The sequence below is a fragment of the Echiichthys vipera genome (genome assembly GCF_963691815.1).
Source record: "Echiichthys vipera genome assembly, chromosome: X".
Classification (NCBI taxonomy): domain Eukaryota; kingdom Metazoa; phylum Chordata; class Actinopteri; order Perciformes; family Trachinidae; genus Echiichthys; species Echiichthys vipera.
In genome coordinates this window covers 23,168,930-23,193,014 of record NC_139825.1, presented here as the reverse complement: position 1 = coordinate 23,193,014, position 24,085 = coordinate 23,168,930, and the positions used below count along the sequence as shown (strand labels likewise).

Genomic DNA, 24,085 nt, shown 5'->3' with positions numbered 1-24,085 from the left:
CTTTTATTATGGGCAGATTAGGCACGCTGCCAAGGTTGTGCCACTACAAGTGCACTGATAACTTGAACAAGGCTATTTAGATTTCTAATAACTGCTGTTAAGAGCTGCATTTTGAAAAAAACATACCCTCACTGTCACTTGACACCGCCATTATTCCCTGTGCATGGGTTTGGTTTACATGAAATGATTTAGACAGTGATTAACCTGGCTGACACTGTGGCTCTGAATAGGAAACAGTGACAGTCCTTCCACCCATGTCAGCAAAGCCATGATAATAATGTGATTCTGTATAGTGATTGTTGTATTTAAGATAATTGGATATTCTAGTTTTCAGTTTAATCAATCATGATGATCCTTGTCCCTATTAAGCTCCACCCTCTATTTTCCCCTACTTTTCACACTGCAGTTGTCATGTCTGAGCATGTCTGTTTTGACTTAAATATTGCCTCAGTTCCAGTGTTTCCCCACCATAAGCACTAACTAAGCAACAAACAAACCCTCACACACTTTAATCAACTTACTGTAACCTGCGCCCAGGGTCTGAGTGCGGAGAAGTGTGAGTTGTGAGGACTCCTGGTGAATTAATGGATGATGTACTTTATGAAATGACCTGAACAGATACAACCGTCAACTGACAACTTATGAAATTTAGGTGAAAAGATCTGTCCCCCTGTCATATCTGTCTGGTTTTGGGAGAGTTATGTGCCGGACGAAAGTCTCCGCTTAACACTTTGATTAAACAAATGAGATATAAAGTGTTAATTAGGCCCCTTTCCCACTGGACAAAAAAACACTAACATCCAGTAACAACTGGCTTTTGTCTTAGTGGGAAAGATTAAAAACATGCCACTTGGGTGGACATGCTAGCTTTCGCCTTTTCGATGCTACTGTAGGACACACGTGTGTAACTTGTACCTTAATGAGAGCAAACTCATCTGCTGTCAATGGGAAAGATTTTTAGCAGGTTTTCCTGCTATGAAAAACTGCATATACACACTAATTTTGGTGGGAAAAGGGTATAAGTGGGTGTTAGAGATGCTGATAGACATGTTTTGGTAGAGCCAGGTTCCCCCCTGTTTCCAGTCTTTATGCAAAGCTAATCCAACCAGCTACTTGCTGTATATCTTCATATTTACTTCACAGACAAGAGAGTGTATCAATCTTCTCTGCTAACTCTTGGTGAGAACGCACATACCAGTTAGCATATTTCCCTGAATGTTTAACTCTTCCTTTAATGAATTACAATGTGTTTAATTACCTGTTAAGAAAAATAATAAGCACAATAGTACTGTTTGACCAAATCAAGTCACAATCATGCCTTCATGTTAAGTGTAAATAAATGGCTCAAAATGTTGGGAGCCCCCAAACTCTTGTTGGTTTCACCATGGGACCATCCTGAGCCCTTGTGAACTGGAGGAGCATGTGTCTGTAAGCCCATAAAGGGCAAACACTGAAGTTGGGTCATAGTATCCACAAACCACTGGCTGACCAGAGAAATCAGCAAAGGGGCGGGGTCGATTATGTCAACCGACTTGCATAAGCCACCGAGGACCAAAATGCCACAGGCCTTATTATCCTTGTTAAATGTGTAGTGGGGACTCAACATCTGTCAGAAACAGCAGGATCTGGTCTGTTGAGAACTGGAAATCTACATGATTTGATACATGACCTCTCTAATGTCCCGGGGGCAGAATAATTCCACATGCTGCATGAGGCGCTGTAGCTGATGTTGAGGTGTGTGCATGAAACTTTAAAATCCTTCCATATGAGTGTGGATCATTTAAAATACAGCAATAAATACCTGTTCTGAGCTCATTAACATTCAGTCTAGCAGTTGTCGAGATAAATAAAAAAAACTAATGGTCCTTGATTAGCTCAGGGTATCTACAGCTCACACAGAGACTGAAGAGAAAAGGTTCTAAAAAACAAAAAGACACTCTACATGTGCCACATGTTGTCTCTTGTGGTTGGGGTGAAGGACTTGCAGTGCAGTCAGTCACACTAATTATCTTCTGCAGTTTTGAGTGTCGACCTCAGGGTCCAGAGTACATCAGCTGAAGCAGGAGTCACGCAAAACACAGTGGAAGCAAACTCACCTCTATTCATTCACAAACCACAACACATATGACACATATGACACATATGGCTTATATGAAACACACCTACAAAAAAATCTGTTCATGACATCCAAGCAAAAAGATAAAGATAACTCTAAGAGAGGCCCTGATATTCAATAGACATCAAATAGCTATAGCTTCACTTCACATCCTCATTTAACCGCAATCCATCTTCACAAAATGGATAATATGTCTGGTTTCTCCATTAATCCAAACACAACAGCCAATGTAGTTATAACTGTCCCTCTGTGCTATTTTCTCTCATATTATCTACGCTTTAGTATGTCTTCTGAGCTATTATAATCTGTAATACATCACAGTATCTCACCAAATACCACTCCATTCATGTACAATGATGGTAAAAGATTAACAGATTACCATGTTATCCATTTGAACATGTCATATTTAGGTCAGCATTTAGTTCTTATCTTAAGTAAAACAATAAATACCTTTCAGTTATGGAACAGATTTGAATAAATCAGCACTTATTGGAAATAGCAGTGGTAAAGAGTTGATGTACAAAAATAAATCACGTAAAATAACCTTTAGTGTATGTTGTTGTAAGTGTAAATATATATATACCAAAGCGGAAGAATTACTCTAATTATTCACTCCAGCAATAACAATTATTGAAAAAATATGTAGACGTAAAAGTCCAGAATTCAAAATTACAAAGTAGAGTAATACAGTTTACAGCAATTTCCGGAACAAATGCTTAAAGTTTAAAAAGTAAAAATATTCATCCAGGATATTATTTGTTTTATATATTAGGACATATTGTTGTATTGTTATTATTATTATTATTATTATTATTATTATTATTATTATTATTATTATCAATGCAAACATGTACGTTAAACAGCATTTTAATGCTGCAGCTGGTTGATGAGCTAATTTTGTTCACATTGGGGCCAAAACAATTTGTCAATTAATCGATTAGATCATCAGAAACAACCTAATAGGCAGATGTTTTGATACCGAAAATGTGTGTTTTTGTGCAAAATGGCAAAAGTAAGTTTGTCAAATGTGAATAATATTGTTTATGAAAACGATCAGCATGAGCTCTGGGAATTGTATTATATTTCATAAACTGATCATATGTTAAAATTAGAAAAAAGTACAAGATTTCCCTCTGAATTGTAGTATAGAAAAGGTGTAATGTAGCTTAAAATGTTAAATATAAGTACTCTTAAACTGTACTTGATTACAGTACTTGAATAAATGTACTTTCCACTTCAGCGTATGCATCACACATTTTACTCAAGACTCAAATTCCTCTCATACAATCAATGCTGACAGTTACACACACTGAACTTGAGTTGGCACACGCACTGCAAACTCAAGCCACTTTTATGGCCTGCACTATTCCTCTCGCACACACAGAACAACGTCTTTCCTCCCCCTCTATCTCCTCACTCACCGGCCATCCCCTCCTCCTTCTCGGACCTCATGTCCTCCTCGACACAGGCTCCACTCGGCTCCACTGTCAACTGTGGTGTGAATTCTCATAGCAGGTAAAAAAAAAAAAGGAAAACACACACACACACACATACACACACACACAGGCACACACACACACACACACACACACACGCGTATACGTACAGACCAGTGCACACACCATTCAAACCGATACACACACAATGCAGCACTACCACAGCCGGCCGCTCCCAGCCCTGCCTGCTGAGGCTCCACCCAGACAGGTTACCAGGAAGTCTTCCCCCTGAGAGCCACTCAGCTACGTTCCCTGCTCCTTTTCTTTCCTCTTTATGTGCGTCTCTTTCTCTCCCGCTTTCTATGTACCTGTTTAGTGACACGCCCTGTGGCAGCCGGGACAACTTTCACCCCCCCATTCCCCAAAGGAGATGAGGAGGAGGGGGAGGGGAATAAAAGCTGCACCTCAGGCCTCGGGTAATGTACCAGGTGAGCCGGTGGAGCTCTCACTCCACCTGATGGCTGAGAGCTAGCAGAGGACAACGTGTGCAATTACACTCGGTGACTGAACATACAAACAATACAACCCTCTGTATGAGAGCTACGCACTCCCTCTGAGCCCAGAGTGCCTTTGTAGCCTACATGAGTTTATATTAATCACTTCCTGAATGTGACGGTGTTTTTGCCAGAGGAGGTAGGAATGTCAACTCTGAATAAAATGCTGTGAGTGTAAACTTCAATATAAACACCTCAAAATGGATCATGAAAGCGGTGATGTGATATGAAGTTCATGCTTTGAACCAAACTGCCTTAGCTCTACAGACTTAGACTGGATTATTAATAAGAGCTCTCAAATGTTATTCTTAACTCTCTAGGGATTTTTTCATGGACTTCCCTTCCTGTCTGAGTAAGGACATATGAGAAAACGGCTTGTGTCATGAAAGAGTAAATACAGTTAAGGTGGGTCTAGTTTGCCCGATGGAGCTCTTAAGTCTTGAAACTCTAAGGCAGGAACAGGTGGTTTGAGGAGAATAGATAGGGCTGCAACTGAATTAATTTAGCCTGCAGAGCCCAGCTGGATATAAACTTATAATGGAATTTTTAGTTTATGAGCACTTGAGTGCCTTAACTAGCATACTAAAGCACAAGTGTTGGCATAATTTGCTTGACTGTGTGTGCAAGAGAAAGACGAGTTAAACCTTGTGCATTTCCGGATGGTGAGCCTGCCATTTGTCCTGCCTGTCAAGAGGCTGACGTTCAGTGTTTCAGCTCCGTCCACAGATCAGATGGGCTCTAACCAGATACTTGTCACATGAGGCAAGGGATATGTCAATCACATGCTGACACCTCAAGGATTACTGCCAGGCTCATTTCTCTCTGACTGATCAGAGCTGAGACAAAAGATTGAGAGAATAACTCTGTTATAGCATGTACAATTACCGGCTCATTAGAAGGTAACGCATGTATTGCAAATGGATGTTTTTCTCTGCGGGTCGCATTAGTATTCCAGCTATAATCTCGCATGAAGCCAGAACTTCTGCACATGCTAATTATACACGCTTAAATTAAAATGTGAAGCTGTCTGACTCAAGCTGTTTTTAACTTATCTGGAAAACTACATGAAAAAGGACATCTTGACCAACTGCAGCACACCAAGGTCATGCTGTAGCCTGCCTCTCAGCTGCACTGAATCTTATTCACAGCAGTGCTTTTATCTTGACAGTTCTTCACTCTGAAATGTTTCCACTCCTCAGTGTCCTTATTCTGCAGCTTAACTCCCTGTATCACTATGTCATTCATTTGCTTTGCTCATATTAAAGCCAGAAGAAATCCTTAAAGGCTTTCTTTTTTTCTTCTATCCACTGTATTTCTCCCCCTTCTCTCAGCTGTACATGGTTGACCTGTCAGTCTGCATTATCAGTGCTGGGGAGTGTTGATAGAGAGCCGGGATGGAGTGGCATTAAGATATTAGCTAGCCTTGAGAGAGAAGAGGAGGGAGACTGAAACCAGTGATGGGCACTGCAGGAAGAAGGAGAATGAGCTACTGAGGTCACCACTGCCACTACCCATTGTTGATGGAAATTACTTGAGGCTTGTCTAATAGCCAGCGAGCAGGCTCTGCCAGTTTCAAGGGGATGACAAGAATTACAATTATTATGGGAATTACACTGCAGAGTGAGAGAGTGTGAGAATAATCACAGTCATAACTATAAAAAAAAGAAACAGACAACAATACAGATGCGATCAATAGACTTTATGATCAATACCTTTTGTGGTGTGTATTATTACAGGCTGGTCAGTTTGATTACCCCATCCGAGGGACTGAGAGAGACTATTATCCTGAGCCATACAGGCCTCTTTATAAAACATTATATTTGTGAAACCGATGACAGTGATTGGAGGAAATAATTGGCCTTGCTGTGATGCAATAATCGCACATTACAATACAACTCTGGTGCAATAAACTTCAATAAAGCTTTGTTCCAATTAAAGCGATTTGTTTAAAAAAAAAAGTAAAATGTGCTTCTCTGGCAACAACTCAATCCAGTCTCACAGTCACATGCACTGGGTGACAAAACATGCTATTTAGCTGCAATAAATCAAAGCCTGCGGTGAACTCTGAGTCCCTCGTGGCCAGGTACCAAGAGCTGTTATCTGATTGTTCTCACAGTCTTAGCCTGTTCAGGCCTCTGCTCCAGTGTTAACCTCCCAGTAAAGCTGACAGCTTTGTGTCTTTTAACTGCCAGGATAAATCTACGAGCACACTTCCCGCTGTCACCAAGGCAACACCTTGTATTTTCGAGCAACGCCGTACCTTTGTTTAGCGAGCAGTCTGGGGTGCCGAAGTCCATCAGGCTGGATATCTCTGTCGGGTAGCACATGTCCGTCACTGCCTTCTGTCTGTGGTGGTGGTGGTGCACTGATGGATCTGCAGGGGGGAAGAAATGAACATTAAATGTAAATTCACATCATCATGAGTCAAACGTTGATTCTCTCATCATGTTCACACAGTCAGGTTGTTGAAAAATGTCAGGCTCAGGCTAACACTGTGTGGGCTATAGCAGGCCTGTTAAATCAAATTATATATTCTGACATGATGTCAATTGGGCACACTGAACTTTCAGACACGTTGCTAATAAGAATCTTTCCTACAAATCACTGCAGCTGTGATCGGCATTTCAAAGCAAACATTAAGCAAACACTGTATCAGTTTTGATCCATGCTTGTTTCACTATTTTACAGTGCTTGGCTAACTTTGACTCCTTTTCTCGCTCTTTTTAACACATTTTCCTCATCTCTTCTATGTTCAAATGAAATCCATCCATTTATGTGATTCCACTACTCCACTGATACTTTTTTGAGCTCTTGGCTAATGATACTGATCGACGACTTCAGAGAGCTTCAGGAGACTGAGACTCATCATTTCAACATTTTCTGTCCTCTCACTTAGTCTTTTCTAATTTCTTTACAGAGTTCAAAGAGCAAATGGAGTTGGAAACTTCTGATCTATCAGATTTAAAATCAAGCCCCTGTCTCCCTCTGTCCACTGTTTTTCCTCCACCTCTTTTTCTAAAAGGTTTCAACTCAATGTGTAAAAGTAAGAAATGCTATTAAAAATACAATGACCATTGGAGGCAGCAATATCCTAGCTGTGCCGGGGAATGCTTTTGTAGAGTGAATAGCATTACAGCGGAAATGATATCCTCTTGAAGAGGGCTTTAGATGCTGCTATTGATCTGAAATCTTCAAACTGAAAGATATTCTGCTTATCTTACAAATCCTTCTCACACTATAAATGTTGAATTTCATGCCAGATGAAGGCACTGCATGTACACCGGAGATCAAAATGAATGAACAAATTATAAATACTTTATTTACTTTTCTGTATATTGTATATTTTTTATTTACTGTATATTCATTATTCTGAAATACTGTTATTTTTTATTGTTCAGAACATAATGTTTCCCATCAGACCCAAATAAAATGAACGTTAGCAATATCATGTCATGGTTTGTTTTCTGCAGCAGGAGTTGGGCCTCTTGTACAGCTACATGTCAGTGTGAATGCAAATGTTTATGTGAACCTCCTTCAGCAACATGCAATACCTTCACTACAATTGTTTCCCAATCAGCTGCGATTTTCATGCAAGACAATGCCGCCGGTAACACTGTAAAACAGGTTAAGCAGTTCCTTGAAGCTAAGTATATTGAAACGATGAAATGGTCATCCCAGAGTCCTGATCTAAACCCCATAGAGAATCTCTGGAAAATCCTTAGCAGTAATGACTTAGAAACCCACTACAGTTATTGAACTGTGGAAGAGACTGAAGAAGAATGGACCAAGATCAAACCAGAACAGTGTATGAAAATAGTGATGTCCTGTGGGCGCAGATGTGCTGAAGTCATTCAAGCAAGGGCCTCAAGAATAAATCAAGAAATAATACTTTGTTCTCTAATTTTGATCTCCACTGTATATGTGCAAATGAAACATGTTTTCTGGTTTAACCATATGAACAGCAACATCCATCTACCCTCAGGTGCCTTCTGAGCAGTGCCACCTGCACAGCCATTCTCCCTCAACAATGATCTCAGCTTCACTCCTAATCTGCACATTTTGAAAGTTTCAATCTCACGTCCGTATGGTATTTAACTAGATCACTGACCTTCCCCTCCCCTCTCCCCTCCTCCGTCCTCCTGACCTGTCAATAACTGTTTAGGCGTTGTTCAGCTGACCTTTTCCCTGGTCTTTAATATGGAGATTGGACGGAAAATGCAGGCTAATGCTCTACAACTCTAAGGCTGCTTTACTAGGCACCGAAAAATTACGAGAAAGACAGAGAGAGGCAGACAAATTCACAGACAATCTATTCCAGCACTTAGTTGAAGGTGTTGGCGCTTTCTGCACTTACACATAAAGATGTTAATACATAAATCACGGCTGTTACATAAAATACAAACATAGAGCCCTGTTTGGGAAACCATTGTTTAAAAATGTCATCACTCTTAAATGAGCAGCCTGTCAAATGAGGAAAAATTAACAAAAAACACAATTAGCATGATGTATTTGCTTCATATAACAAACAAACTTCACCATAATTCATCGTACTTCAGTCATCTGAATTTTTTACTGGTTTAAATCACTTCCCATTCCCAAAAGGGTTTTGATTAGTCAGGGGTCATTGCATTTCAAGGGGAAAGCACCCTGTCATTGTGTCTGTGTCAGTGCTGTTAAGTATGTGAATGTGCTCTATAGAGATGTATCCTGAGGAGTGGGCAGTATACCTGCCACCTCTTTCTTCCTGGTTGAAACTCTGCTGTGAGAGGTGAAAGGTTATAAAAAATTATGAGTAAATCTGTGCAGGTCTATCTGTAAACTTACTGACCAAAAACAGTAAATGTAAATTCCTTCATTCTTCCTCCAAGAAGAAAACAATATATCTCATTTACAAAACAGATCTATAATACTGTAACAAAAAACATGCATTTTGGGTTGTTGGCCTGTAAAAGTGTTCTTACCACCTTTTGAAAAAAATCTTTATCACGGACGCCAAGAGAAAAACACAGCCCTTACATCATCACAAGGGAAACACCCACTATTTATTAATGAGAATATGCTGAGTGTGTATGAGTGCAAAAACACCCCCAGGTGTGCTAGGAAGTCAGAAAATCTATCCAAACATCGAACAGAGCTATCACTGAGCTGAGAGATGCATGTATGGGACATGATGGGGCGAGGAGACAAACACTCAGTAGGAGTCAGAGTGTGTATTCAAGCTGCAATAGGAGGCAACTATCACTGGTGTGCAGACAACTCATTATTGCCCACCCTCAGCCGGCCTTTAATTACACTGGCATTCAGTCCGTCATGCAGTCAGCAAACACATTCATTCCTGTATCAGTCATCTCATTGGAAAGGAAGGGAACATCACCATGTTACTGTGGAGTTACAACACCCTGTACGTGTGTATGTGTGTGTGTTTGTGTGTATGTGTGTGTGTGTGTGTGTGTGTGTGTGTGTGTGTGTGCGTGCATGCGTGCGTGCGTGCGTACATGCGTGTGTCAGCTTCGAGGGGTGATTGGCTATCCTTGCAGAAGAAAAGGCCTAGTAATGTTTATTGCTTAAATTCCACATATTCTCGACTACTTAAAGGTTTTTGTTAGGGAGGAGAGCTATAGTGTTGATTTGAGTTGTGGTGCACATTAAACGTATCATGTTATGCACATTGATAGGTTAATACTTGTATTTTTGGATTCTAGTAGAAACTACACCGTTTACATGCTTTGATGGTCAAAAAACACATTCTTTTCCTCATACTGTCTATCTAAATATACCTGGATTCACTCTCAGCCTGTTTTAACACCTAACTCTAAGGACGTAAAAGCTCAGTCTGGCAATATGTGCTCTAAGTGTCGCTGCAACATCATTGCATTTGAAGAATTACTGTAGCAGCACGTTCTACCTAATTAGTTGTGACATCACAAGCATACAGTGCATTTCTCTGGGGATAGAGTGTTTTGATACTTTCACAGTATTTATACAGCACCTCAACCTGCTTTATAATAAAAAAACATATGGAAATCTCACTTTTTACGATATCTGACCTTTAAATAAATCATTTCAGAGCCTCTACAACTGATACTGTGGGATAATCATTTGTTAATTGCTTATTTTATGTAATTAGAATAGAAATAGAAACAGGTAAGTAGAAAGCACAAGAACAAAGAACAAAAGTGGAGGTGAAAAACGCCAGTAACACTAAAAACTAAAAAGAGTTGAGATGATTTATGGGGAAATTATCCTAATCCTAAAGTCCTGAAGAATTTAACTATTTTCTGTGGTACATACTCATTATTCCCCATTGGCATGACAATAACCATATGGTTCAAATTTGTATTATTTCCTCTTTTGCATTTAAATTGGCACGACATAATGTGAGAAGACTTTGAAACCCTATCTAAATGGAATTTCACAGCAGTGGTGACAGTGAATCCATAACAAGGCTTTATGGTGTGGCACCATTTGAGTTTCTAACCTTTGGCACAAGATGGTGCCAGAAAACCTCGCCAGGTTACATAAGACAACGGCATGGTTGAGATATTAAGCAATGAATATTTCACAGGGGAAACAGCTCATCCCTGACCCCCAGCCATCACAGGTCACTTCTGGTATTATCAGGCAGAGACACATGGAGCTCATCCAAATCCCAGTACACAGAATGCTGACAAACTCCCACAGCATGGTGCATGTCCACTGCTACTGTTGGTAGTCCTTGATGAGCTAGATGTGAACTCGGATATCAAAATATCGTTTAAAACCAGAAAACGACAATTGGAAGCCTGCATAAAGACAAACTCACACTACTCAAAGTGATCACTGACATGCACCTTATCTCACTTGCACATTAAAATCCACATAGCACATTGTAATATAGTGTTTTATCTGCGATACTGTACTTTTATTTTATTCTATTTTATTGTTGTTCATATTTTGTATTTTATTTTTTATCTTATTTTTAGTACTTGTGATTGCTCTGTACCGCTGCTACGATGACCTAATTTCCCCTCAGGGATAAATAAAGTTATCTATCTATCTATCTATCTATCTATCTATCTATCTATCTATCTATCTATCTATCTATCTATCTATCTATCTATCTATCTATCTATCAATCTATCTATCTATCTATCTATCTATCTATCTATCCATCTATGTTGTAAACGTCTCAAAGAATTATTTAACAACGGCAGTAAAATACTTTAGAGGAAAGTTTACTTAGTATTCAACACGCTCTTTACACCATAAGTAAAGCGACAGATAGATATCTCCTTTGGGACAGACTGAAAGTGAGATTATGTGCTGTATATCCAAGGTCGAGCTGTCACGTCTCTATTATACAACCCAAACATGCAGCCCAAACACTGCAGAAAAATGTCATCTTACTTCGCCCGGAGCTGAAAACTTACTGTCTATTAATCTGTGTTTATAATCATACACGACACAGTGAATCAATACTCCCAGGGCTCACAGAACATTAGGCTTGAAAGGCTGCTCCAAGACTGCTGTGATCCATAGCCTCTGGATGATGTCTGTGTGCTGCCGTTAAGAGCATAACAGCAGCCTGCCCTGAGGAAACGTGCAAAAAAAAAAATCCTGTTCAGGGACACATCTATTACATCAATGAGGAGAAATTGCTTGAGGAAGACGAGTGTCCAGGGTTACTGGTGTTATGGCTGGTGTTGCTCAGCTCAGCAGTCTGGGTTTTGTTGCATTTCTCTCGCTCTAATGATTTCAGTGTCAAAGGACAGAATTAAGGAAGGATTTTAAAAAGCTAAATAGTTTTCTGAAAGGCACTCATAAACCTCAGGAAGTGCTGTTAAATGTTGTTAAACTGTGATTGCAGAATTTTCATTCCAGGACTGACAGATGGGTGATAAGAAAATATATCCTGTGATGATATAAATGTTTCCATTCTATTTATGAGGGGTTGCTGTCCCTTTACTATCCCAGGACGTATGAGGCCATTGTGGCTAATGTTGCGAATCAATGAGTAGAACGGTTTTATGGCATTTGTGTAATTTTTGAATCAATGTCATGAAGTTAAGTGCTTTGTCACACATCCGATTCATTGGATTAGATTAAAACATTCCATCTGGTTATTTGTATTTTAAATAGTAGTAATAGAAATTTTATCCACAAGTGAAGAACATTATTGGAGTGGTGAGGGGGGATGAACAACATTTACATTTATCGATTTGGCAGATGCATTTGTCCAAAGCGACGTACGGATGAGGTGCAATCCATGTTTCATTGTGTAAAAAATGAAAGGGTAATTAGTGTTTTCTCTTGACCTTAACCTTTCTATGAAAAACTGGAATGCTCTCCCTTTAATATCTTAATAGAACTTCTCATGTACATAATAATAAAACCTGATATGACAGAAAGCAGCGAGGTTTGTCTTCAACCTACCAAAGTTCTCCCACACTACACTGGCTCCCGGTGGCAGCTAAACTCCAATTCAATCCACTGGTACTTGCCTACTGTGCTGTGAATGGCTCAGGCCCATCCAATATCCAGGACAAGGTCAAAGCATAAACCCCAGCCCGTCCACTACGCTCTGCTACTGCCAAATGGCTGGCCACTACCTTACTACAAGAGGGGCCAGCTACCGCTCAACAAAATCCAGTCTGCTATCTTGGCTCCACAATGGTGAAACATTGACTGAAAACCAGACTCACCTGTTCAGACTGCATCTTGGCCTGTGAATCCATAAAATACAATTAAAACATTTCTCTATCTGATTTCTAAAGTGCAGCATTTGAAGCCCTCTTGCTTTTGCTTATTTGTTGAATCCTCTGCATCCGCGGCATTACTGCAATTTTTGGGAAGTATCTTCATGGTTGAGTGCACTTATTGTTAGTCGTTTTGGATAAAAGCGTCAGCTAAATGAATGTAATGACATGGAGACAGAAATGCATTTGGAAAAGTGCAATTACCTTTATGAACTGTGGAGCAGGTGAAAGTGTTCTGTATTCATATCACTATTAGTCACTAGATGTAGACTATTGGGATAAAGCCTGCCATTGGCCGCCTGTTTCAGCCGGTATTCTGCTCCTCCTACGATATCTCCACTATCTATTTTGCATGGGCACCAGTGCTTAGTGTGGCCCAAGATGATTGTGATTGGTTTAAAGAAATACAAACAAGCCCACAATGTTAAATTGAGCAGCCAGACCTCTCCAGCGCTGCCATGGTGCTGTGGAGATGGATTTAATAATGCAAAACAATGTTACTAATAGCTATAATCCTCAGAAAAAACTCTCTATAATCCTCAGAAAAAACCTAAACATCAGAAAAATGACAATGACCACCTCTCCCGCTTTACACTTTTCATACAAAACAATTGATTTTGCATAAAATATCGCAATATACAGTATTTGTATAACGTTTTGATGATAGAGGCCTTTATCCTTATTGTCCTAAATGATCAATGTAATTAAATTGCTAATAAAATTACATCAGTAATACATGGGGTACAAAACTATCCTGAAAGGAGAAATTTGTGAGAAGACACAAAGGCATATCATTCTTGTATTCAATATACACAGTATACAAGTACACAGGGGTGTAATGAGTATCCCTTAAATCATTAATCCAGTATTGCATGCCACACTACTCAAAACAATACCGGCAACCCTGTGATTACACTGAGTTATGTTGTTGTGCTGAAACAGCTGAAGGAGAGAGCACAGTAGATTATTTATAACAATACCAGCATGAAAACAAGGTTATGGGATGATGCCTAACCTTGAAGTCACTATGGGATGGTGTAGTTATGCATCATCCCATATGACTGGTATGATGATCAAAGCTGGCTGTTGAGTAATCACAGTGGGGCTGACCTGCCAATCTGGAATAGTGAGGGACTAGCGCTCAATGATAAGCAATCTGTGTACAACTATTTAAAAAAATCACATCATCCTTCATGCTGGCTACCTTATAGATATAGGACAGATGTAGGACAGTGCATCAAGCATTTGTAATTATCATAATTGTGGCTAAACCAGTGAAAAATGTGGAATCCATTATGGCCTAGATAATAGATGTTTCTGTAACCCTGGAGGATATACTAGTTAATCCAACACAGCCTCTCAAAGAGCACAATGAGCTCAGGGTTCAGCTGGACTGACCTCTGGGACTGGACCTGCCCTCTGCCACAGTGCTGGAGAACAAATTCAAAACAGGCAGCTAGGTTTGTTTTAGTCCTCAGACACAGTCCAACAGAAAGAAAATATGTTAAAGCTAATACAAGACGTTTTTAAAATATATCACTTATAGCAGAGATTAAGTTATTCTTCTGCCATCTTTAAAAATTTCACAAATTCTGCAATATCCTCTCAATTACAGTCTTTGCCTGAAATTGCCAGTATAAACATGTACACAAGTGCACAATATACAAAACTCCCTCTCATGCTCACATGCAAGCTTGTGCCTACACACAAAGACTTAATGGCTCATACAGTTGATATTGTGGGTCACAGCAGATGATGCCCTGCCATGACCCATAGGCTTTGCTGGACCGGGAAAGCTAGATGAGGGCGGATTTAAAGTGAAGATTAAGCAGAAAAATCGACCTGGAAGAAATCCAGCACTGTCACAACTAAAAAAATTCCTCAGGCTCCTTGTGCCAAGGCCTTTCCTGCTTTTGGTAAAAGCTGCAATGATGGCAGCAGTGGACCTGGCGTTGGCTCTTTAATATTGTCCGAGTGTGTGGGGACATGTGAGATGTTTTGCTGACCTCTATCTCCTAATGGGTTGGGGAATTGATTAACACTATTTTCACACGTCAGTCCTGCCACACCCGTCCCAGCTGCCTCTGCAGGAAACATGAGGGACCCTCTTCTCTCTGGACAGCAGGACTGGGACAGAGGACGGACCGGGCATCATCTGCTGAGCTCTAAAAGTCAGTTAGAGGGGGAGACTTGGTTGCATATGGTTGAGAAGCTTTTCCTTGTTAAACTGGCCCTTTTTTTCCCACTCTGGTCTTCACAAGCAAGGGGTGAATTAATAGTCTAATTGAAACAGGGTTCCCTGCGCAGCTTTCAGCAACATGTGGCTAAATCAGGTGACTCTTAGCTTAAAGACAGAGTACTTCCAAGGTAAAAGAAAGGACTGGAGTGCACTGATTAATTTGCAGCCTTTAATTGTGCAGAGAGAAGTTTGAAACTGTTTGATGATAAATTAGTACTTTGTTTTTGAGGTAAAAAAGTGTCTGTGAGGAAAGAGGAATAGCAGAAGGAAAGTCCCTTCTTCAGGGGAAACCTTCAAAACTCATCACTCCGAATAATACAACAGTAACGCAGGTGTCAGCGGTTGCCATGACACACAGAAGGGACAGATTCTCTGCTGGCACTGGCACAGTATAATAGCTACTGTAGTATATGAGACATAGTTTGAAGTGCTGACCAAGAGAGAAGCTGACTAAAGGTGTGAATAATAGAACTAAGACTATGTTGACTGAGTTTAGACAAGCCAGCTACTGATGGAAGGATGACGCAGGAACCCGTACTGTCAGGTCTACCAGCAAACATACTGTCTTCAAACAGAATTGAATATTATTTGCAATGTACAACAACTCAATACAGCATTGTTTAACTCAAACCTAGCAGCTATATTTCTGCTGGAGCAAAAATAAGAGTCAAATAAAATGTTGCATGTTTTATTAATTTATTTAAAATATGCTATTGTGGTTTGACATATCTTGCTCTTGTTATAAATAGTGCTCGCCTGCTAGTGTTGCCACTGCTGTCTGTTTCAGTTGCTAATTGCAAGAGACAAGTAGAGAGAACACAAAACCCATGCTGTGCTCTTGGCACCAAGTATAGTATGAAAAAAAGCCACAAGTGCTCTTGTGCATTCTTGGACCAAACAACAAAGTCTAGAGCTATTAGTCCAAATTTGTTCTTCTGCTGTAATAATCCTCAAACTGGCGAGCACACAATGATTCTGGGAGTCTAAGAGACACATTTATAATGATCACATTTACTACTAAAGAATGATCCTGTTGAATAAGTAATTCATCAAGTAAACCCGTTTTAAAATTAATAAATATAATTAACAAAATGATCATATTTGGTATTAAAACTCTGCAGCTTGTATTATTATACCAGCAGGGGTAATGAATACACAAATGTCTGATTCAGATCATTATACTTGATTTTCTCTAAGGGGAATCATGTCTCTGGCTTTTTTTCACTGATTACCCTCAGTTATGAATAAATAAAATGATATAAAAAATCAGGTAAATACATATATAGCACAAGGGAACTAACCTGACTCCACCGGATGGATTGATTCGCATTAATTCGCATTTGCTCTGCATATCCATCTGGGAACTCTCGGTTGGAGATCTTTTGGGAAGAGGTGGAAATACTGGTTGCCGATTGGATAAATCATCTGTCTATCACCACCTATGTTGGTGAAAGACAGGCCAATCAGATCAACCAATCAGATCAACCAAGCGTTTGATGGACTAACAGAGCGGGGAGGCAAAGTAAACAACATGACTAAAGGATGTTTGCCGTTTGTGTAACGTGAATTTACGGATAAAAGGCACAATTTCAGGTGCCCAGTCCATATTCCAACAGATGGATCCAAAAGAAAAAAGTGTTAGCAAGCAGCTTGCTTGATAGCTGCGCTCATCTCATCCGTGGAGCTGCCATATTTTCTACACTGAACAGTCGCTTCTCTTTGCATCGCACCTCAAAAGCAACGCAGATTGGTTCAGCTGCCTGGAAAACCTTCTCCAAATTTTCTCTGCTGAAAGTTACCAGACTGATCTGCGAGTAAAAAACAATGGAGCTCGCGAGATCAGGATGGTCTGGCAAGGCTACAAGGGAACTACAAAAATAAAGAATTGAATGGAAAAACACACACAACCAACAGAAAACGAAGCAATCTCATCTAATCCACTTATCCCCAACAGCCAAGTGCAATCTCATGTGTCACAGATGAAATGCTGCACAACCCCTGCGGTCAACAACGTGTTATCATTATGTTTAGTACCTTGTGTTCCACCAGCAGGTAAAGGCTGGTATTTAGTTTGACAGAGCTCTCACACCATCAGTGCAAATTTGACATTGTGCTGAGCGATGTCACATATTTCCTACGTTGAGAGTGTCTGTGCTCTTTCAGGCAGCTCTGTGAGCCATAGCTGTTGCCAAAAATAGTTGCCAAAGACCTGACCCTAAATAAACTGACATCAAATGAGATTATGGCCATGACGGGAGGTGAAAGTTACGGTGGCTTCAATTTTAATGTAGAGAACAGTGAAAAAGTTTATTTGTGCATCAATAAAATCTGCAGTTACATAACTCTCTGATCTTTTTGTAAAACCTCTCAAACATGACAGAACGTATCAGAGAGGAGGAGAATACCAGGTTAGGAAAAATACTTTGTGATTATTCACATTCAGATGAACATTAGTGTGTAGCATCCTAGTAAGCAACTATTTTCTGCTTCACTCTGCATAAAACCTCTTGCAAATTATTCACTCTTATGTATGTTTAGAGCAAGCACCAACCTCTGGTGCTGAATAAGGAAGCCAGCGTGGAAGAGCCAAAAACTGCAGTTCATCAGGTGGTGACTAGAGGCTGGCTCCAAAAGGAAGTTAATCCTCCCTAAACATGTTTAAAGTCTGGTACGAAAAAAACAGTTTTGACAACTGTTCAAGACAACTGTACGGGTGACATTTTATATGACTCAACCAATTAAATTATATTAAGGCTTAAAGTTCTGCATAATTAAGGGCATGGCTGCTTTGAGTGACAGGTGGGTGACGTCACAGTTTTTCTAGCTAAGCAACCACACTTCATTTGGCCCGCCTCAACTCCATCAACGCTACATCTCTTTGAACCTTTTTCAATTAGCCTGGAGTTAATGGGTATTCACACCAAAAGCGACGGAGGTGATGAAAGTATCAAGCTGCCATTCAAAGTCAATGTAAATGATGTGATGACACACAATGTTGCTCCCGGCAATGCGAGTCAGGCGATAAGAGCAAAAAAGCATTGCTAACACTGATCGCATTGATTGCACTGATGCCGTCCATCGCGTCATCGCGTTACTTAAAATTTTAACTTTTCAAGCGAAATCACATGACCCTGTGCTGCGACAGCCAATCAGCGTTGAGATTGCGGTAAGCGTCATCAAAGTTCTCTGTGATACATACAGGGGATCACCAAAGCCGCCATTGTTGCATTCCTTGGGGGAAATCAGACTGTTCCTATGAATATAATTGATGGATATAACTATGGACTTTGGATGGCAGCGACATGCTTTTAGGCATCTAGTCTGCCAGAAATCCAAAAGAATAAGAAAGCCGAGGGCTCATTTCTGCTCTTTTAGAAACATTTAGACCCCTGGTTAGCACTAGCATAACTTCCAATTTAGCACAACAGCAGAGTAGGCTGAGCCGGGGGTTAGCTTCAATTAGCTAGCCACTTCGATTGCTACCTGCATTTGAAGCGATGGAGCGATGATCAAACTTTGACAATGTGAGCAAGCGAGACAATGTTAGCAAGCGACACAATACTCGCCTTCCGGGTGAGTTAATCGCCTCCATCACTCCCGGTGTGAATGCAAAGTTAGACGACATCAGGCTCTGCCAAGATGAAGTGGGCTGGAGCCACTATGGTTTAGTTTAGAAGTTCAAACCTCTGCTCCACACATCTGAGTGCCATACTTTGGTCCAAGGAAGGTGGCCTGACAACAGTGTCCTGAATGTGAAAGCTGTGCTTCCTAACAGCCTCTAGACATCCAAAGGCCAACCTCACCGCACTCCTTACATGCTTCTTTAGCTGATAAACATAAAGGTAAGTGATGATAACACACTATCCACAATAATCAATGCAAGGACATTACTTTTGATTACAAACTATGTCAGTGTCATGGAGGCTTTGCAGCTCAGTCTAGCATTACATTATATACATTAATTGGATTTGGTTGGAGAAGGAGGTTTTAGAAACACTGAGATTATCGTAGAAATCCTTCACAGCCTGTGCCATCCATCCCACTGGTCACTACTCATATCACTAAATGTTTATAATGGAATAAGCTTCGATAGAGAAGGGACATATGAGTGTGAGAAATACAAATAGCAAAGTCATTCTGTTATCCTTGGAGGAAGAAGTATATCATACAGAATTTCATCCCTCTGTTGAGTTGATGAATTACCCATTGTGGTGGCGAGTTTTACAGTAATGGAGAAAAATTCAGCAAATGAAAAACGACCCAGTAAGCTATTCACGCCATGACTTCTACTCACAGCTCATGTTACAATAGATGCTAAAGTCTTTAAGGTCATTCCCTTCGCCTTGCAATACCTTACAGTTCTATAAGAACCTGAATCAGCTTTTCGCTCAGCAGAATGCTTCGCTCAGAATGACTAATGCCTCAGCGCGGCCGGCCAATCTCGAGACGGGAGTTGACCGCTTACTCCTCTCTTACCGCATCAGAGAGCAGAAAAGAGTTTCTGTGAAGCAGAGCATCCACATTTAAAATCTAATCATCCTCTCCTCTCTGTCACCGCTTCAGCCTGCATGAGACTGTAATTAGTGGGAGGCCAGTGGAATTGCTCTGTGCCTCTCTGATCTACTCTTGTTCGCTGGCCGTTAAGATGCTGCTATATGGCAGACAGAGGTAGGTCAGAGAAAACTGTGTAACACCTGTAAAGTCCAGTCAACTATTCTGCCCGTGATTGTAACGTAACTCTGTCTACCCTGTTTTAGATTTTTTTCATTTTGTTTTTTATACTTGTAAAAAATTAAAAACAAAACAAGAATAACAGTAAAAAATGAACAGCAAACATCTAACAGACTCTCAATACACAGTGAAAATGATCATAAACAAGGGAGATTATTACTGTTTTCTTAGTGTTCATTTCTAGAATTGGTAATACATTATGTAATGTTATGTATAGGAACATAGGGAAGGTCTATTTTCATTTCAGATTAAAAATTCACTATATCAGCGGCAGTATCAGTAATCTGTGAATTTTTCTGTTTCCCATAATCCCATACTGGTCAGGTCCTACTTCATAGTGGTACGGAGATAATGTTTCTGTTGCCTTAAACCTGAACAATCAGCTAGAAGACATTATAACACCTGGAGGGTGTGCAAAGCCTTTTAATCTGTTGTCATCCTATTATTTACTGTATTTCAGCACCATATGAAGGAGTAGGTTTAACTTTGCTAAAAATACCAATATTAGAAGCCCTGTGTCTTTGGCTTTTTCACAGGTTTTTTTTTCTTTTACTGGTCAGAAGATTGATGTTTTAATATCAAGGAAAATCACAATCTTATCCCACCTTTAAAATGTATGTCCCTGAGTCTGAGCTTTTTAAGAAAGACCAGTAGAAGTACTAATAATATAGTAGGTAATTTCAGATTTCTTCCTCACACATTTCTCAGTAAATACTTTGTAGGACATGTTTGTGTAAATTAGTAACCACATCATCAATGATATGAAATGGCATCTACAAGTAAGGGAACACCAGTTTCATGTAAGCTAATATAATTCATCCAATAGCACTGTGGAAACCTCATTAGGGAGAAAGGGCAGCCTCAAAAAATAAACTTTTACCAGTAGCAATCGGAATATAAGGAGGAAAGAAATTTACAGACAGACAGAAAGATATAAGATAAAAATGTCAAGAAAACTGGAGTAATCTAAGGTGAAACTTTTATGTCCACGTTGAAAGTACTCTTGTCTGACGAAACAAAGTCTCAGTGGAAGACAGCACAACTTTCCCGGCAGCTGTCAGGACAACGGTCTGATGCAAGCTGGTGTCTAGAATTTCTGTTCAAAAACCAGAAAAATCCATTCTTTTGGGGGGAAAAACCTGTACACATTTTAATCATCAACATGTATAATATATGGAGAGTATTGTGTTTAAGAGTCAGTGCAGTGTTTTATCAGTACCCGGATGTCTTTCGCAGTAGTGGGCTCGGTTGTGCTCTTCCCATACTCTCTCTGTTTGTTTTCCTGCACTGCTGCTGCAATGATGATTACTGATAGGAAAGAGGGTTAGTAGGCAGCAGTCCAAAAATCTCCTCCACCTGTCCAGGAAGCTGACCTTTTGTGTGATAGTGTATATCACTGGCTTAGTGCTCCGCTGAGTGATTGAGTCATCTCATTAGCTATAGGAGCTGAAACTGCTGAGAGGGACATGGGCACTTTTTCTCTGTATGTCAGTGTGCACACTCTTTATCCGTATCCCTGCATTTTTCCTATGCCACTGCCAACACTGCAATTGTGCAAGTGCAAGAGTCGACCAGCCAATCTCCTCTCTCACTGCCCTCTCTTCCTGCATCCTCCTTCATCAATCAACCTTTTTAAAAACCCCAAATCCCTCAACTCATCTAGTTCTTTCTCTCTTAGGATTTTTTCCCCCTCATGACTATTAAGGTTCCTCTCCTGCTCCTGTACTGTAACTCTTGCAGTGATAGATGCGCACACTCTCTCTCTCTCTCTTTCTCTCCCTCTTCTGTCCATTACTGTTTTTCTTCCTAGGTCCTCAATTCTTCTCTGCCACCTTCCCCACTGTTGGTTCTGCATCACTGAACACCGTTTGTTCGATCTGCTTGGGCCACTTCCCATGAGAGTAACTGCGGTAATAAGAGCAGAGAAGCTCTGAGATGCGTACTGCCGGTGCCCTTCAGGACAGCCCGTAACAGAGAACCATCAAGTCCCTTAAATATAGCCAAACCGTAAGAGTAGAAAGAAAATTTCAGAACTAGATCGTTATGACATCAAATCATACATTGTTATCAAACCAGAAAAAAAAATATGAAACAACAAGTTTCTGTGTGTCCCTGAGGCAGTGCACTCTCCGGGGACAGAGTTGGAGTGACTTGAGATGGTTCCCTCTTCCTACACAGTGTTTTCTGGTTAATTAACAAACAGGCAGTTCTGTGTCTTGAGGCACCATTTTGTTTTGTATTTGCACAATATTTCTGTAGGTGAGCCTCTCAAGACACTCCCCAGCATCTGGCCAACCTCATACAATAACCATTTTCTCACTTTGAAGAGCGAAACAAAGCTTCTATTTCAACTCCAGAGATTGATTAACTATGAAAGTAACTGTGTCAGATTAGTCTGGGGGTATGCTTACTCTTGTGTGGAGCACAAGATTACTTTAAATTACAGATTATTTCAAAGCATTTCATTTGAGCAAAACTCTCTATAATAGCCAACGTCTATTAGTAAAGTTTTTTGTACTTGACTAGAAAAAGTAAAATTTGAAGTCAGAACTGTTCTTTGCTTTTGTTCTGTAAACAATAATGATGTCAGTTAGATTTGGTTCGGTCAGAGCTGGAATATTAAATCATCCATCATGGCCTTTCTTACCCTCGGGTGTGCATTAACTACAGATTATGAAATATCTTTTTTAATACGAAAAAGTGAAATTATTGATTACCTTATGGATATCTGCAATGTTGTGCTTTTACGATTAACCGTGTATTTAGTGAGTTTAACAGTCTGTTGCATAGCCAGGATTTTATAAATACTGAAGGTTATGAGCCAAAGAAAGGGTTCAATTAGATATTCTCGAAATGTTTTCTCAAGGATTACAGGATTTGTTATCTCCACACCATTATGTGGTGAAAACAAATCCTGTAACCCTGTAACACTAAAGGGTCGTATTCAGTTTATGGGGAAAAAAATACAAAGTTTCTCTATAAAAAATTGCTAATTTTTGCTTGATTAAATAACCTAAGCGAGTAACATTTTATAAAAAGTTGTTTCCCGTTAATCTTCTGCCCATCAATTAACCTGTCTGTGCCCACAACTGGAATTTTGGGGTAGTCTTCTCTGAAGACATTTTCAATATCAGTCAAATCATTTTTCTTCTCATACTACATTTAGTCTTTGGGCACTATGGTTTTTCCCATATACTCCATTACATTTGAGGGAAAAAACAGTAATCCCATGTGCCCAAAGATATAGTATGAGCAGTAAATGTCTGTATCTCTACAAGGACCTTCATGTATTTGGTATCTATGAACTCATGACAAGTTGAATATCAAAGATATACTGTAAACATATATGCACATGTCAGATACTTCCCCAAAAGTGTCCTTACCAGATTTCAAGACTTTAGACCAATCACAACAAATGCTGTTCCATTCTTTCTTATACTAAATATAGTCTTCGAGCTCAAGCGTTTATCAGTTTGAGCCCCAGCATGCATAACCCCAAACTAGGGATGATTGAATCTGTCAGATGCTGTTTTACTGAAGCTCATTTCACAGGTCACACTTTGATATAAACGGTATCCTCGAAACAAACAAAACACTCAAGTTGCATCTCTTCAACTGGCAACTTTATAACAAGCAAGTGGGAGAGACCTCGACATTCATTGTTGATCCTTACCATGCCGTCCTGCCAGGGTTGCTAAGTAACAGTTGTGCTGGCAACCTTTGGCTTAAACTTTAATCCTCTCTCTGAAGAAAATGTTAGACCACATCAGAGAAAGTAGAGCCTCTGAATAATACAGCATACAATTGTGAGGATTGTGTGTGAGGTATTAAAAGTCAAAAGTTGTCATGAATAAGTCCAGTTCATGGATCCTACGGTCACCACGCACAACTCTCATTAAACTACACATGCAGTCTCAAGAGAACACATTTTCAAGCATTTAAAAAAACAACATTTTTATATGACAGGAAATACCACTTTTAAATGCTGGCTGGACTATTATTGTATTTTTGCATCATCCTCTGCATCAGTTGTTTTGAAATATTAATTTTTCTTTTCTCTTCTCTCCTTTTTTACAAGAAATAGTTTCATGATGGCCAAAAGATAACTGTTATATGCTGCTGTACCGAACCTTTTGTCCATCCTGCCTGAAATCAAGATCAAAGAAATATATAAACATTTGTGAAAAACAGCTGAGGTGCTATTTCACACATAATGCCATATATTTCATGTGTGTGTGATTATTGTTTAGGCCTTAAAATATTGACTACATTGA

General features: G+C 39.8%; 1 protein-coding gene across 1 annotated transcript in view; it reads right to left on the bottom strand.

The window, feature by feature from the left end:
* kaznb (kazrin, periplakin interacting protein b) overlaps positions 1–24,085 on the bottom strand; it is a 69,154-nt gene that overhangs the window by 18,836 nt on the left and 26,233 nt on the right. The window contains exon 2 of the mRNA XM_083938882.1: positions 6,367–6,480. Coding sequence (XP_083795008.1) covers positions 6,367–6,480 — 114 coding nt within the window. The remainder of the gene's footprint in view (positions 1–6,366; positions 6,481–24,085) is intronic.